Source organism: Saccopteryx leptura, chromosome 13, assembly GCF_036850995.1.
Source record: "Saccopteryx leptura isolate mSacLep1 chromosome 13, mSacLep1_pri_phased_curated, whole genome shotgun sequence".
In the NCBI taxonomy this organism is placed as follows: Eukaryota; Metazoa; Chordata; class Mammalia; order Chiroptera; family Emballonuridae; genus Saccopteryx; species Saccopteryx leptura.
In genome coordinates this window covers 14,766,697-14,781,912 of record NC_089515.1, presented here as the reverse complement: position 1 = coordinate 14,781,912, position 15,216 = coordinate 14,766,697, and the positions used below count along the sequence as shown (strand labels likewise).

The following is a 15,216-nucleotide window of genomic DNA, read 5'->3' as shown; positions in this document are numbered from 1 at the left end:
TTCCGGATGTCCAGGCTCCGCGGGGCGGGAGGGTCCCGGAGGGGCGGGGTGGCCGGGGCGCCAGTTTGATTACGCGCCCGGGAACTGGCGGCGACCTGGAGTAACTTTAGCTTTTGAATGCGTGCTTACGGAAGAAATAGAACGTGTCCCGAGTGTGCAACGGGGCTGGTCGGGGAGTGAGGTGAATGTGCCGTTTTGAAACCCAAGGACGGAAAGCACTCCCCGCCTCTGCCGCCCCGAGCGCATCCCGCGGGCCGGCGGCCGCCTCTGGACCGTCCGGAGAGAATATGGCGGCCCCCGGCGCCCGCAGCCGCAGCCTGGCGGGCCTGCTGCCGGCGCAGACCCCGCTGGAGTACGCCCTGCTCGACGCCGTCACCCCGGAGGAGAAGGACAGCCTGGTGTACCAGTATCTGCAGAAGGTGGACGGCTGGGAGCAGGACTTGTCAGTGCCCGAGTTTCCGGAAGGTGAGGGGCTGGCTTCGGGGTGGGACCCCTCCGGAACCTCCCCTTCCTCGGGGACGGCGCCCTCCCCCGGAGCGGGGGGCGAGGCGTGGCGGTGCGGTGTGGTGCGGCGCCGGGCCGGAGCCGCCACCCGCGACCCCTGTCGTCCCCGGTGTCCCGGGGTGGCAGCCGGCGGTGGGTTGCTGGAGGCGGGGCCTGCCTGTGCGTCCCCGCGTCCTGAGCCCCGTCCGACCTGAGGTTACCTGACTAGACATTGCCCTCGCGGCGATGCTGACAGTGCCCGTGCCACCCCGACCCTCCAGTCTGGTTGCCCAGCGTCCTCACCGTCATCTTTCTGCATCCTACTAGCTAGCATGTATTCATCACCTCTCCCGTGATACACACTTCTCAACACTTCGGGGGTATTGCCTAATTATCTTATTTAATCCTCCCTGCCACCCACGGAGATGCTCTTCTAAGTCCTATTTTACAGTTGGGGAAACTGAGGCACAGCAAGGCCAAGCTCATTTGCCGAGGGCCTGACAGCGAATATCTGCCAGAGTCGGATTTATAAAGACCCACTCAATTCAGTGTAAATAAAACCGTTGCTTTTTTTTTTTTAAGACCCCAGATGGGCCGGTTTCTTAACAGTGCCACACTTTGTCCCAAGTCGTGAAACTTGTACTTTTAAAAATCGGAATCAATGTGGCCCGTCTGCAAGGTTTTGAATCCCTACTCTGTGAGTGTTTGGAAAAGGAGGGAATGGATATTCCCAGCAGTGCTATTTGTGAAGCACATCTTGCTATGATAAATGAAACCCGACTTTACCTTCTTTGGTTGGGACTGTCATTGTTTTGCCGGGTGGTGTTGGCATGTCTCCTGGCATGACACTGAAACCACATGTATAGTTAATCGGTTGGATGGGCCAGAGTTCAGTATCTCATGAGAGGTATATCGGAACCTTACCTCTGACGACAGTCTTGTGTGTCTTTCCAAGCCTTCTGCTCCCACCTTGAAAAGTGCTTATTTTTTCAGTTATAAATCCTATTCTGGATTTGACATACTGTATTGTGGAATTCTTACAAAAGCATTGGGAGCAGGAGTACCTACCCTATCAAAGATATTTTAAAAGATGATATACATATATGCATGTCTTGAAGAACTTTTGAGAAGTTGGTTATGTAGTACACTATTATAAAAGGGCAAGCTATCAGCTAAGATTTACACCAGTGTTTTTATTTTCTAGTCTTTATTTGTCTTTACAATGAGTGTATTTTATTACCATGAGACTTGACTTCTGTGAGTGGTAAATAATGTAACAAAATATTCAAGCTAGGTCTGTGACATAGTCCAGTTTTCTCCCGAATTTAATTACAGTACTGAGGACAGAATACTAGAGATGAGTTTTTTCTTGGTCTCTTTTATCAGTAAACTGTAATCAAGAAGTCAAAAACATAACTCTCAAAAACAGTATGCTCTGTTCATTTCTTTAAAAAAAAACGTTTATGGGAAACTGGTATAATGGATAGTCTAGGATTAAATTCTAGTTTTTCTCTTGGTTAGCTGCATGATTTCGAGCAAGTTACTTGACTTCTCCAAGCCGACTTCTGATTTACAAAACAGAACAAGTATTTTTACCTTTCATATTTGTTATGTGGACTGGAGGTAATATATTTAAAGTTCTTAGTTCATAGGAGAGCTCAGTAAATGTTAACAGTTCTTAACAATTATATTTATTGTAATTATTGTTTTATAAAATTTATTATTTTTAAGCCTGAGAGGCACCCAGCACATGTAATAATATTACTTCCTCTACCCCCTAATCTGAGTCACTCAACTATTTACAGAAAATAAATTTAGAAGACATTCATAAATATTTTGCAACCAGGATGTAAAACATATTAGTTTGAAGTTTTATATGATCACTTGATCTGGCATACAATCGACACTTTATTAAAATGGATAATTAAGAGTTCATTGTACCCGAAAACTTCACTAGCTTGGATTAATTGGGAGAAATGCTAATTTGATATGCAGGTGTTTTTTTTAGAGTTTTGTAATAGAGTAACTCCCATTACTGTTATTAGTCATTAGCTGTTATGCACTTGTTCCACCAAACTCGGGCTTTCAGTTTAAAAAAAAAATTTTTTTTGCCTGACCCTGTGGTGGCGCAGTGGGGTAGAGCATTGATCTGGAACACTGAGGTCGCCGGTTCGAAACCCTGGGCTTGCCTGGTCAAGGCATATATGGGAGTTGATGCTTCCTGCTCCTCCTTCTCTCTCTCTCTCTCTCCTCTCTGAAAATTGAATAAATAAAAGTCTTTAATAAAAAAATAAAAAAATAAAATTTTTTTTTCCAAATACCTGCTTTAAGTTATAATCAAATATCGTATGTCAACTGGACTTGTAAAAAAGGTATAATGAATAGCTTTAGTACCAGCATATTTTCTTATAAGCAACAATCTCATCTTGTTTTCTTAAGTTGGTTTAATAAAAATGGTTTACTTTTAACATTAGTTTAACAAAATCTATCTTCATAGTCTATAGTTAAAATTGTAAATAATGGTCAAGTAGTTAATAAATTCTAATTTGCAAAAGTACAGATGAATGAGATTTTATTTTTCTTTGGAGGGAAGGGAACATACTCTTCAATATTAATGTTGCTTCCATGAATCTGTAATAACAGGGTATTTTGCTTAGCTTTGCATTTAAAATATTTTGTATTTAAGGTCTAAAAATCTAGAGCATTTCTGTTCTTTCTCATGAAATTAGTTTAGGTATTTTATATATTTATCCTTTTATTTGAACACTTTGTATTTTTTTGTTGTTCTGTTTAGTCAGGCCTTCCTAGTCTTAAGGTTGACCTTCATTCTCAGGAGCCTGCTGGTACCTAGTTGTGTATTTAGGCCCTCTAATATCTGGTGTTTCCTCTAGTTTACCTAAATGTTTCGATGTTACTTCCTTTCACAAACAGACTGGCATACTGTTTCCAAAAGAGTTTGGTGCCTTTTCCTTGCTTTATCTGCAAACTCTTTCCCAACTTGTCCCCCTGTCCCCTCCTCCCCACTCCCCTCCTCTTCTTAGAAATAGGTGGTTCACATTTTAGGGGAAAGTTTTAGGTAAATTGTCTTTTCCTTTCATTATGATTATTTATTTGTGTAAATTTCAGGATTAGAATGGCTGAACACAGAAGGGCCGATTTCAGTCTACAAGGATCTGTGTGGGAAAGTGGTCATCCTGGATTTCTTCACCTACTGCTGCATCAACTGTATTCACCTGTTGCCAGACCTCCATGCCTTAGAACACACCTACTCCGACAAAGGTAACTGTCCTTCCGTTGGTTTCTAAGAGACTTGTAGCCTGGGCACCGAAAGAGTAGCTGACTCATTTGCTCATAGCAGAATAAACATTTGGCAGACTGCAATAATTCTAAAAATTATTTCTAATCTATGAATTAAAAGACTCTATGGACCTTTTCATGAAGAGTAGTGATACTGGAACCAGCATTTAGTATATTAAGTATATTTTTCTCGAAGGATAGAACATAATGTATGTACTTTTTTTCGTGATCAAATACTTTGAAAAGGTCATTTTATGTATCTAGACTTAACCTGAATTTGTTCTATGAGAAAATTAAATGTGTGACTCTGATTTTATACTCTTCTCAAGAACTGTGATATAAGGTTTAAAGTTGATTATTCGTCCTTTAATTTCAAATGACATGAGCAATGGTGGAATGCAGAATATTATAACAGATATCTTTTCTTTGACCCTGCTTTATGAAAAACCTCTTACAGAGTACACCAGGAAATCCTCTTTTACGGTACTGCAAATGCTGAAGATATAGGAGATTATACTTAGTATTTGCTTTAGAAGTTTGAAATTCTTTCAGACATTTTTTTCTTGTTTACTTCTTTCCAAAAGAGAGCATAAAGGTTGACATTAATTGAAGCTCTACTTTTGGATAAATGAAAAAGAGGGTCATTGATCTCATGAGTAAAGCTGAGAATAGAGAATACATGTACAAGAGGAAGGATGTCTTGAAAGTTAAAAAAAAAAAAAGAGTAGTAAAGTCTTCAGGGAAATTTCAGTTGCTTTTACACTGTAAAAGGTTGTATCTAGAAATTACCGAACAATGATTTATCAAGAACTCAAATATTCCCAGTAGTTAAATCACGTCACAAATTCATCTGTATTGACTTAAGAAGTAGGAGTATCTCATCTCTTAGGATCTGAATTGCCTGTGTGTCTTGCTAAATAAAGCCCATGTAAAGCCATGTGAATAAATACATTTATTGAACATACTGGGTGTAAGGTACTGCCGGTGAACTATGTATCAGAGTTGGTTGAAAAGCATATTGGAACCTGAGGACAGGAGGAACTCCCTTTGCCTAGAAGCACTGGGAAAGATTAAGGTGGAACTGAGAAAAGGAGCAACAGTGCAGCTGAAAGTGAAAAAGGGACAGGAGGGACACTCCTGAGGGCACAAGGGACAGGTCAACAAGCTGGGAGGCACAAAACAGGAGGTTTCTTGGGGAATAGTAACTAGCATAGTAGCAAGATTGCAGGGGCTGCTGGGACAGTGAAGGGAGAGGAAGGTGGTTAGGCCTGGACTGTGTCATGAAGGGCTTTGTCTTAACAGTCTTAGCAGTTGAGACTTTTCCTTCCATTGAAGATACAGAGATATTAAAGGTTGTTTTAAATTTGTTTTTTTGTTTGTTTGTTTGTTTATTTAATAGAAGGATCTCATAATAAAATTTGAGTTTTAGAGAGGCACTACAGACTGGGTTAAGAATCTCAGAGTTACTGTTTTCAACTTTAAGATTACCCCTAAAACCAGTTGGGAACCTATGGCTTGCAAGCCAGATGTGGCTCTTTTGATGGCTGTATCTGACTTGCAGACAAATCTTTAATAAAAAAAATGTTAAAAATATAAAACATTCTCATGTATTACAATCCATTCATTTCCTACCGCTCATGTTCATGGTTGCGGGTGGCTGGAGCCAATCACAGCTGTCCTCCGGGACAACACCAAATTTTTATTGGATAATGCGTAACATACATGGGTCGTTGTATGGCTCTCACGGAATTACATTTTAAAATATGTAGCGTTCATGGCTCTCTCAGCCAAAAAGGTTCCCGACCCATGCCCTAAAAGACTATTTGGTTAATTTTCTTGGTTAATCCCATACCTGAAACACATTCAATGACTTCTTAGGATGGATCCTCCTAATTTCTTTACCACTTTACTGGAAACCTCATTTTTATAGCACATTGTAACAAACAAACAAAAAACTAGAAAAAAGAAACTATCTTTGCATAGGAATACAATTCTGAAAAGTAAAATACTTTGTAAATGGTCTCAACATTATAATCTTTTTTCTTTTTTTAAGTGAATGGTGGGGAGGCAGAGAGAAAGACTCCTGTGTGTGCTTTGACCAGGATCCACCTGGCAAGCCCCCTGCAGGGTGATGCTCTGCCTATCTGGGGCCGCTGCTCCGTTGCTCAGCAATCAACCTATTTTGGGGGGCTTGAGGTAAGGCCATGGAGCCATTCTCAGCACCCAGGGCCAAATTGCTTGAACCATTCAAGCCATGGCTGTGTGTGGGGAGGGGGGAGAGAGAGAGAGAAGGGAGGGGAATGGGTGTAGAAGCAAATGGTTGCTTCTCTTGAGTGCCCTGACTAGGAATCAAACCTGGGACTTCCATACATGGTCTGATGCTTGACCACTGAGCTAACTGGCCAGGGCAACATTATAATCTTAAAGAAACATTTCAGTAATACGCTACTATATGAAAATACTGGCAATTTAAGAATAAGATTTTTATATTGCTTAAGATATAAGTTCAATTCGTAGTCAGAAGAGCAGACACACCCAGAGATTATGACATCAAAGTTAGCTGTTGCCAACTGCATTTGCTTTCTTGCAGCTAAGTGTCTTGTATCGCTACTGTCTGATATGTTTTTGAACATATTTGCAGCAATGGTAATAGTTCTTGAAAGTGACATTTCGCAATCTATTTTAAATTCCTTGGAATATTCAATTCATTTTATCAGTAAGCCTGAATTGCTCAGCTTTGTGAGAAAGTGCTTGTTCAAAAGCACCTTGAAAGAGGTCCAATTTAATACCCGGGCTCCTGCCTCTGTAAAACAGCTTTTAAAGTCAAGTTTGTAATGGTGAGTGAGCTGTATCATTTGTATAGTGGCATGTGAGAATTTTTAATGCCCAGTCTAAATCAAGAAGTAAAAAAAATACTGTACTTAATAGTAAGGAATGGTTCTGGTCTTCAACATTATTTAAGAATGTAGTTATGCCTTAAAGTTGTTTTTACTTCTTAGCAGTTTAATTCACATTTGTATTACATTGACGGGTACCTCAGGGTTTTTTGTTATTGTTTGTTTGTTTTTCTACTTGACAGTTTCTAAATTTTTTTTTAATCTTTTCATGCTGGATACATTAATGGATTGTTATTTAATACCCAAAATTTAGCACAAGGGCTATTATCTAAGGAAAAGTGTCTTTGTTTCATAAGAAAATACCTACTTAGGAAGCTTAGCATATTTTAAAATGTGATTGCTAGGTGTATATTAATACATAGTTAGACTTTTGAAAACCTACATGTCACTAGACTACTGAATAGATGCTGGTATTCTCATTATGTAGCATATACTATTTTTTTTTTATGCTTAAAAATTAGAAGACTGCGTTTTTAATTTTAGAATGAACCTATTTTTTTTTTTAAATAAATTTTTATTAATGGTAATGGGATGACATTAATAAATCAGGGTACATATATTCAAAGAAAACACGTCTAGGTTATTTTGTCATTAAATTATGTTGCATACCCCTCACCCAAAGTCAGATTGTCCTCCGCCACCCTCTATCTAGTTCTCTGTGCCCCTCCCCCTCCCCCTAACTCTCTCCCTCCCTCCCTCCCATGTCCTCCCTCCCCCCACCCCTGGTAACCACCACACTCTTGTCCATGTCTCTTAGTCTCGTTTTTATGTTCCACCAATGTATGGAATCATATAGTTCTTGTTTTTTTCTGATTTACTTATTTCACTCCGTATAATGTTATCAAGTTCCCACCATTTTGCTGTAAATGATCTGATGTCATCATTTCTTATGGCTGAGTAGTATTCCATAGTGTATATGTGCCACATCTTCTTTATCCAGTCTTCTATTGAAGGGCTTTTTGGTTGTTTCCATGTCTTGGCCACTGTGAACAGTGCTGCAATGAACATGGGGCTACATGTGTCTTCACGTATCAATGTTTCTGAGGTTTTGGGGTATATACCCAGTAGAGGGATTGCTGGGTCATAAGGTAGTTCTATTTGCAGTTTTTTGAGGAACCACCATACTTTCCTCCATAATGGTTGTACTACTTTACAGTCCCATCAACAGTGGATGAGAGTTCCCTTTTCTCCGCAGCCTCTCCAACATTTGCTATTACCCGTCTTGTTGATAATAGCTAATCTAACTGGGGTGAGGTGGTATCTCATTGTAGTTTTGATTTGCATTTCTCTAATAACTAATGAATCTGAGCATCTTTTCATATATTTGTTGGCCATTTGTATCTCTTCCTGGGAGAAGTGTCTTGAACCTATTTATTTTAATGAGTGAATATGTCATTTGTGTCAGGGTTCCTAAAACCACCACCCGCTTTAATAGTTCTTTGGGAGGGCGCACAGGCCCCAGCGTGTTGTGCTCACGACTGTAATGTGTTATAGTGAAACATTAAAGCAGACTCAGCAGAGGGAAAAGACGGTGGTGCTCAGTCCTTCCTGCTTTTTTACTCTGTGTGGTTAACTGAAAAAGCAAAACATTTGAAGAAAAATATCTGTATTCCTATTTAAGGTTCTTGACACTGAAAAAAATGGGCAGCATTACTATTTGGCAGTTGACTTTGTATAAAGATCAATATAGATGTTCTATTTAGACAATACAATATGGTTTATATTGTTGACATAAGAACGTCCAAACCTGTAGAGAATTATGTTTATTTGCGCCAACCTGATGACATGCATGAGGCACGGTCTCAAATGCTCTAGAGAATGAGTTTGCAATTAGTTTTATTTGGAATTAAGGAGGGAAGGTAAGGAAGATTACTTGAAGGTGAGAGAAAGCAAGGCAGGAAAATCTGATTGGACTCTGGGATAGTTAATAGGTTGTGTGCTCCCTTGAAGGTGCTTAGGCCTCCCTTCCTCATTCTTTCTATCCTATTCTATTATTTTGTCTTTTTTTTAAATACAAAAGGTGACTTACTATAGACATTTTTGTGCTCCTTGCTTTTTCCCTATAACAGCTTGAAAAAAGCAAAGTGCATAAAAATCTGGACTATCACACCATATAGATAACTTCCTGATTTTTTTTAATAGCTGCTTTATATCTTATTATGAGTGTATGTGTGTCCCATAATTTATTCAGCCCCTCTCCTATCCTGTGTTTTGGCTTTTAAGTTGTTTCCAGTATTCAGCAGTTACAAATAGTGCATCTTGTGAATATATTTTTGTATTGCTGGTAGTGTACCTTAAGGGTAAATTCCTAGCAGTGGGATTGCTGGGTCCAAGTGAAATGTATTTAAAGTTGTGTTAGATCTTGTCAAATCCCACCCAGAGCTGACCCAGTTTGGATTCCTACTAGCAGTGGATGAGTGTACCTCTTTTTCCTCACTGCTCCATTTAAATATCTTGACAAACTTTCAAGTTTTTACTATCTAGGAGGTGAGAAACAAATGGTATCTTGGTGTAGTTTTCAGATGCATTTTAGAGTGGGGTCAAACATCTTTTCGTACATTTATGGCTATTTATTGTAAGTGGGGTTTGTCAACCATTATATTCTCTGATTGGTTTTTGTATAGATATATAAAGGCTATTGGTTTTCATGTATTAATTTTATATTCCGCTACTTCCTGAATACTTTATTACTTGATTTAGTTTTATAATTGGCAGGGGTTTTCCTGCTGTACGATATTATCTGCAAATAAATTTTGCCAGTTTCTGTGCCTGCAACTGATTTTTCTTGTCTAATTTTGTTGAATTATACCCCCCTCCAAATTCATTGTTAAATAGTAGTAGAGAGAGTGGGCATTTTTATCTTATTGGAAACACTTCTCATTTTTTTCCATAAAGTAAGAGGCTGGTTTTAGGACTCAGTTATATCTAAATATTTAGTCAATTGACAGAATAGCAAAGGGCAAAATTTAAGAAAAGTTTATCTCAATATATCTGATGCTAAAAGCAAGACTTAATTTAATCTCTGCTACTTCCAGATTGGGAGGAAAATGGGGTCATCTGATTTTGGCCCTTCCCACTTGTCTTCTGCTCCTCTCCAAACATATCAAGGAAGGTAAATAAAACCACACTTGATCCTGTATTCAGCAGTATTAGGAGACAGAATATCATTACCTATAAGTTGAGAAATTAACGGAATTTCATTAAAGGTCCTGTTGCTACAAGCTGCTGGTACTGAGATCAGGGATGGGGGAAGGTAATAAGATCCATAAACAGTGGTTCAGAGGTCTTGGGTGAAGCACGGAGTAACCCCCTTACCTGCAGAAAGAGAAAACCCAATTCTAGGTGCAAAATTACTGAACACAGATTTGTATGCTAGATTGTAGCACCAAATCTTGAAAAATGTGGGATTAGAAACAGGAACCTCATAAAAACATTGCTTCTGAAGGGAATCAGATGTATAAATGTGTGGTTTTCCTTGGAGATAGCGTACTGAAGAAAAGAAATAAAATAAGAGGGAAAAGTTAAGGATCCTACAGAAACTAAGGAAAAACATCCTCCTTCCAACAGTGCTATTATCCAAAAGTGAAACTGCACCGAGAAAGTGAACGGTCAGAAGAGGGCGCTTTCAAACTGGGAGCCCTGTCCACAAGATGAATAGGAGTATTAAAAGCATCACATCCAAATAAAACTGGGAAAAGCTGAAAATGTGACTCAAAGTTGAAGTGCTGATGAAGATTCTCATGTAAAAAATGACCACAGAGTTGACAAAAACTGTAACACAGTTCTTGAGTTGAACTACACATCCTCAAGCAGTTTTTAGGAATAATGAAAAAGCAACTTGCAGAAATTTAAAAACTTAAGAACAGAAGTGAAACAAAAAGGAAAAAAAAGTGGAAGAAATGTGCTGATTGAACTCGGAAATAGAAGGGAAAGATCAGAATTATGTTAGAAATGAAGACTAAATTACAAGGTATTCAAGACACAATAAATTCATATAAAAATGCAATAGGGGCAGGCCCTGGCCGGTTGGCTCAGTGGTAGAGCGTTGGCCTGGCGTGTGGGAGTCCCGGGTTCAATTCCCGGCCAGGGCACACAGGAGAAGCGCCCATCTGCTTCTCCACCCCTCCCCCTCTCCTTCCTCTCTGTCTCTCTCTTCCCCTTCCACAGCCAAGGCTCCATTGGAGCAAAGTTTGCCTGGGCGCTGAGGATGGCTCTGTGGCCTCTGCCTCAGGCGCTAGAATGGCTCTGATTGCGGCAGAGCAACGCCCCAGATGGGCAGAGCATCGCCCCCTGGTGGGCGTGCCGGGTGGATCCCGGTCGGGTGCATGCGGGAGTCTGTCTGACTGCCTCCCCGTTTCCAGCTTCAGAAAAATACAAAAAAAAAAAAAAAAATGCAATAGGGGCATTGAAGTAAAGGAGGGGTAAAATGCAGGGAATATAAATGAGCTACAGAAGGGAGTAAAAAGTTAGAAAATGATTGAGTAGGAAGGAAGACAGCAGAAGAGGTCCAACATAAGAATACTTGGAGACTCTGAAGAATAAAGTCAAAACAAGTGATGAGTTATTATCTAAAATTAGAACCCAAGAAACTGTCCAGGAAATAAAAGAAACCTTGAATCTACATAATGAAAGGTCCTACCAGAGACCAGGGAAAGTTGACCCAGGACACCCTAGGTATCCTAGTAAAACTATTACATTTTAAAGTTTTTAAAAAGTCATCAGAGTTTCCAGGAAAACAAACGACTTTTAAAGGCCACCTGCATTACACTGGGCAGACTTTTCACAAATGTGTACAAAGCAAGGCAACAGAAGAGCAACATTTTCAAGAATCTTAAGTCTCATTCAACAGTGTCTTCTAGTTTTCAGTGTATAAGTCTTCTACCTCCTTGGTTAAATTTATTCCTAGGTATTTGTTTTATTTGTTGCAATTATAAGTGGGATATTTTTAATTCCTCTTTCTGATTTTTGTTGTCGGTGTATAGAAATGCAACGATTCTTGTAAATTGATTTTGTACCCTGTAGCTTTATTTGTTTATTATTTCTAATAGTTTTGGGTTTTCTATGTGTAAAATTGTGTCATCTTCAAATATTGACAGCTTTACTTTCTTTCCAATTTGAATGCTTTTTATTTCTTTTTATTTCCTGATTGCTCTAGCTAGACCTTCCAATACTATGTTAAATAGTAGTGGTGAGAATGGCCATTCTTGTCTTGTTTCTGTTTTTAGAGGAAAAGCTTTCTGTTTTTCACTGGGATATTAGCTGTTGGTTTATTTTATATGGCCTCTAATATGTTGAGATAATTTTCTTCTGTACTCATTTTGAGAGTTTTTATTATAAATGGATGTCAAATCATGCAAATGCTTTTTCTGCATCTACTGAGATGATCATATGATTTTTATCCTTCAGTTTGTTAATGTGGTGTAACATTGATGTGCAGATATTGAGCCATCCTTACATCCCTGGTGTAAATCCCATTTGATAAGTGTTATATGATTCTCTTAGTGTATTGTTGTATTCAGTTTGCTAGTATTTTGTTAAGAATTTTTACATCTGTTCATCAGAGATATTGGCCTATAACTTTCTTTTCTTGTGTCTTGTCCTTGTCTGGTTCTGATATCAGGGTAATAATTGGCCTTATAAAATGAATTGGGAAGTGTTCCCTCCTCTTCACTTATTTTGAGGATTTGAAAAGGATAGGCTTTAGATCTTTGAATATTTGTTAGAATTCACTAGTAAAGCTTTCTGGTCTTGGACTTCCATTTTTTTCAGAGTTTTAATTGTTGTCTCAATCTTCATACTAATGATAAGGTCTATTCAGACTTTCTATTTTTTCCATGATTCAATTGGATTCAATATGATTCCAACAATTTATTCATTTCCTGTAGATTTCCTAGTTAGTTAGCATATAATTGTTTTCAGTAGCCTCTTCTGATCCTTGTATTTCTGTGGTATCCATTGTGACTTTTCTTTTTTAATTTCTAATTTTAATTATTTTTCTTAGTCTAGCTAAAGGTTTGTCAATTTTGCTTATCCTTTCAAAGAATCAGGTCTTACTTTCATTGATCTTTTGTATTGTCTTTTTAGTCTCTGTCTCATTTATTTCGGCTCTGATTTCTATTATTTCCTCTCTTTTCCTGACTTTGGATTATTGGCTTTGGTGGGGCTCCCACCGCTGGGAGGGCTTAGGTTGCTGTGGCCTCCCCTGCGAGGGTGGAGCACAGGGGTTGGCTGGGTCCCAGGAACTACAGTGGCTTCTGGGGCCTCCCGCTGCCTGCCGGCTGGGCCCCTGCTCCTCTGGCTCAGCCACCCCCAAGAGGGCCAGTCCACCTGCCTTCGGCTGGAGAGACGTGTAGCTCTCTCAGGCATCCTGGTGTGCTGTGCAAATGGTACTCACTCTTATAGGCCATGGGCGTCCTACTGATTATAACTTAACAGGGAGAGACGGAGGGAACGACTCACATGACTGTGCTGCTGATGTCACTCCATATTTTTCTTTTAATGGTTGTCTTTGTATTTATAACCTAAAAAAACAGCAAACATCTGTCGAGTTTTTACAGTATACTTGGTACTATGCTAAAAGCCGGACACATTTTTTTTTTCCCTGAAGTTGGAAACAGGGAGGCAGTCAGAGAGACTCCCGCGTGCGCCCGACCGGGATCCACCCAGCATGCCCACCAGGGGGCGATGCTCTGCCCCTCTGGGGCGGTTGCTCTGTTGCAACCAGAGCCATTCTAGCCTGAGGCAGAGGCCATAGAGCCATCCTCAGTGCCTGGGCCAACTTTGCTCCAATGGAGCCTTGGCTGCGGGAGGAGAAGAGAGAGACAGAGAGGAAGGAGAAGGGAAGGGGTGGAGAAGCAGATGGGCACTTCTCCTGTGTGCCCTGGCCGGGAATTGAACCAGGGACTCCTGCACGCCAGGCCGACGCTCTACCACTGAGCCAACCGGCCAGGGCTATTATTTTTTTTAATTCTCAAAACTGATCTGTGAGGCAGTTACTGTTGCTTTCTTCATTGTGCTAGTAAGAGAATTGAGGCAGAGGTTTAAGTAACTTGTCCAAGGTAATATGTACATGGGGTCTGACTCCAGAGCCTATGCTGGGTTTTGTTTTTTTAAGAAGTTCATTGTGGTATAACTGATAAGTAAACTGAACATATTTTAAGTGGACGTTTCTTCCTACTCCATTACTATGTCCTTTTTCTATAGCTGCTCTCCAGGTGTTTGTGGAATTATTTAATCTATTTGATTTTTAGCAATTTATTATGTGTCCGGACATGATTTTCTCTAAATCTGTCTTATTTGGAATGTGCTTATATTCTTAAATTCTGTAAATGTACATCTTTAACCAAATTTTGGGAGTTTTGGCATTATTCAAAAAATTTTTTTTCTGCCCTGGTCTCTTTCTCCACTCCTTCTGGACCCCAATTACATAAATATTAGATCCATTTTGGAACTGGTTACAGATCCCTGAGATTCTAGCGTGCGTGCATGTGTGCCTGCCTGCCTCCCTCCCTTCCTCCTTCCTTCCTTCCTTCCTTCCTTCCTTCCTTCCTTCCTTCCTTCCTTCCTTCCTTCCTTCCTTCTTTTCTTCCTCCCTCCCTCCCTCCTTCCTTCCCTTCCCTTCCTCCCTCCCTCCCTCCCTCTTCTTTAGATTGGATCATTTCTGTTGAGTTGTCATTATTTTTTTAAGGATAATGATTGAATTGTTCTTATTACTGTTTTCTTTATCAATCCACAATTCTTCCCTAGTAACAAAGAGTAACAGACTGTGTATTGCAAGATCTGGGCCAGTACAATATTATGAAGACAGAAAATGAGTATATAATATAAATAGCTATACTGCCATAAGGGAGAATATAGGCAGCACATTTTACATCTTGTTAATATTACTGATAATAACATTAATTGAACAGCCTGAAATACGGAGGTCTGGTTTTATGCCGAGCAGTAGATGAAGGGATTTGCAGATGCTCCTTTTGAATCCCCACAACCACCCTTTGAGGGGAGAACAGGCTGTTAACTATCTTTAGGTTCCTTGACTCTTTGCTCTGGCTTCTTCTCTTTGCCAGTGAATTTATTTCAAGTATGGTATTTTTCAGTTCTAAAATTTTCATGCATTCTTTTTTTGTAGTTTCTGTTTCTCTGTTTACATTTTTTTAATCTTTTCATTCATTTCAAGAGTGTTATTTCTTTACCTCATGGAGTATAGTTATCATAGTTCCTTGAAAGTTCTTAAAACGTCTGCTTCCTTTTAGTGTTGGTATCAGTCAGGTTTTTTTTCTTTGACAATAGGTTACATTACCTTGTTCTTTCTGAGTGTCAAGTAATTTTTCATTGTATCCTGGACATTGAACTATTATGATATTCAGACTCTGGGTTCTGTTATAAACTTCTGGGCAATATTGATAGGTTTGTTTTAGTGGATATTCAACCCTGTTAGTTCAAACCTTGTTAGTTTCTTTTTTTTCCTCATCTTTCATCATGTCTGTCTCCCCTTCCATCAATGCAATAATTCAGTTCTCAGTTCTCTAAACATCTGATA

General features: G+C 39.6%; 1 protein-coding gene across 4 annotated transcripts in view; it reads left to right on the top strand.

The window, feature by feature from the left end:
• The first annotated feature begins 57 nt into the window (after positions 1–57).
• The window catches only part of NHLRC2 (NHL repeat containing 2), a 61,397-nt gene continuing 46,238 nt past the window's right edge, over positions 58–15,216 (top strand). For all 4 annotated transcript variants that reach the window (XM_066355401.1, XM_066355403.1, XM_066355400.1 and 1 more), the window contains exons 1-2: positions 58–465; positions 3,610–3,762. In XM_066355401.1, coding sequence (XP_066211498.1) covers positions 186–465; positions 3,610–3,762 — 433 coding nt within the window. In that variant the 5' untranslated portion in view covers positions 58–185. The remainder of the gene's footprint in view (positions 466–3,609; positions 3,763–15,216) is intronic.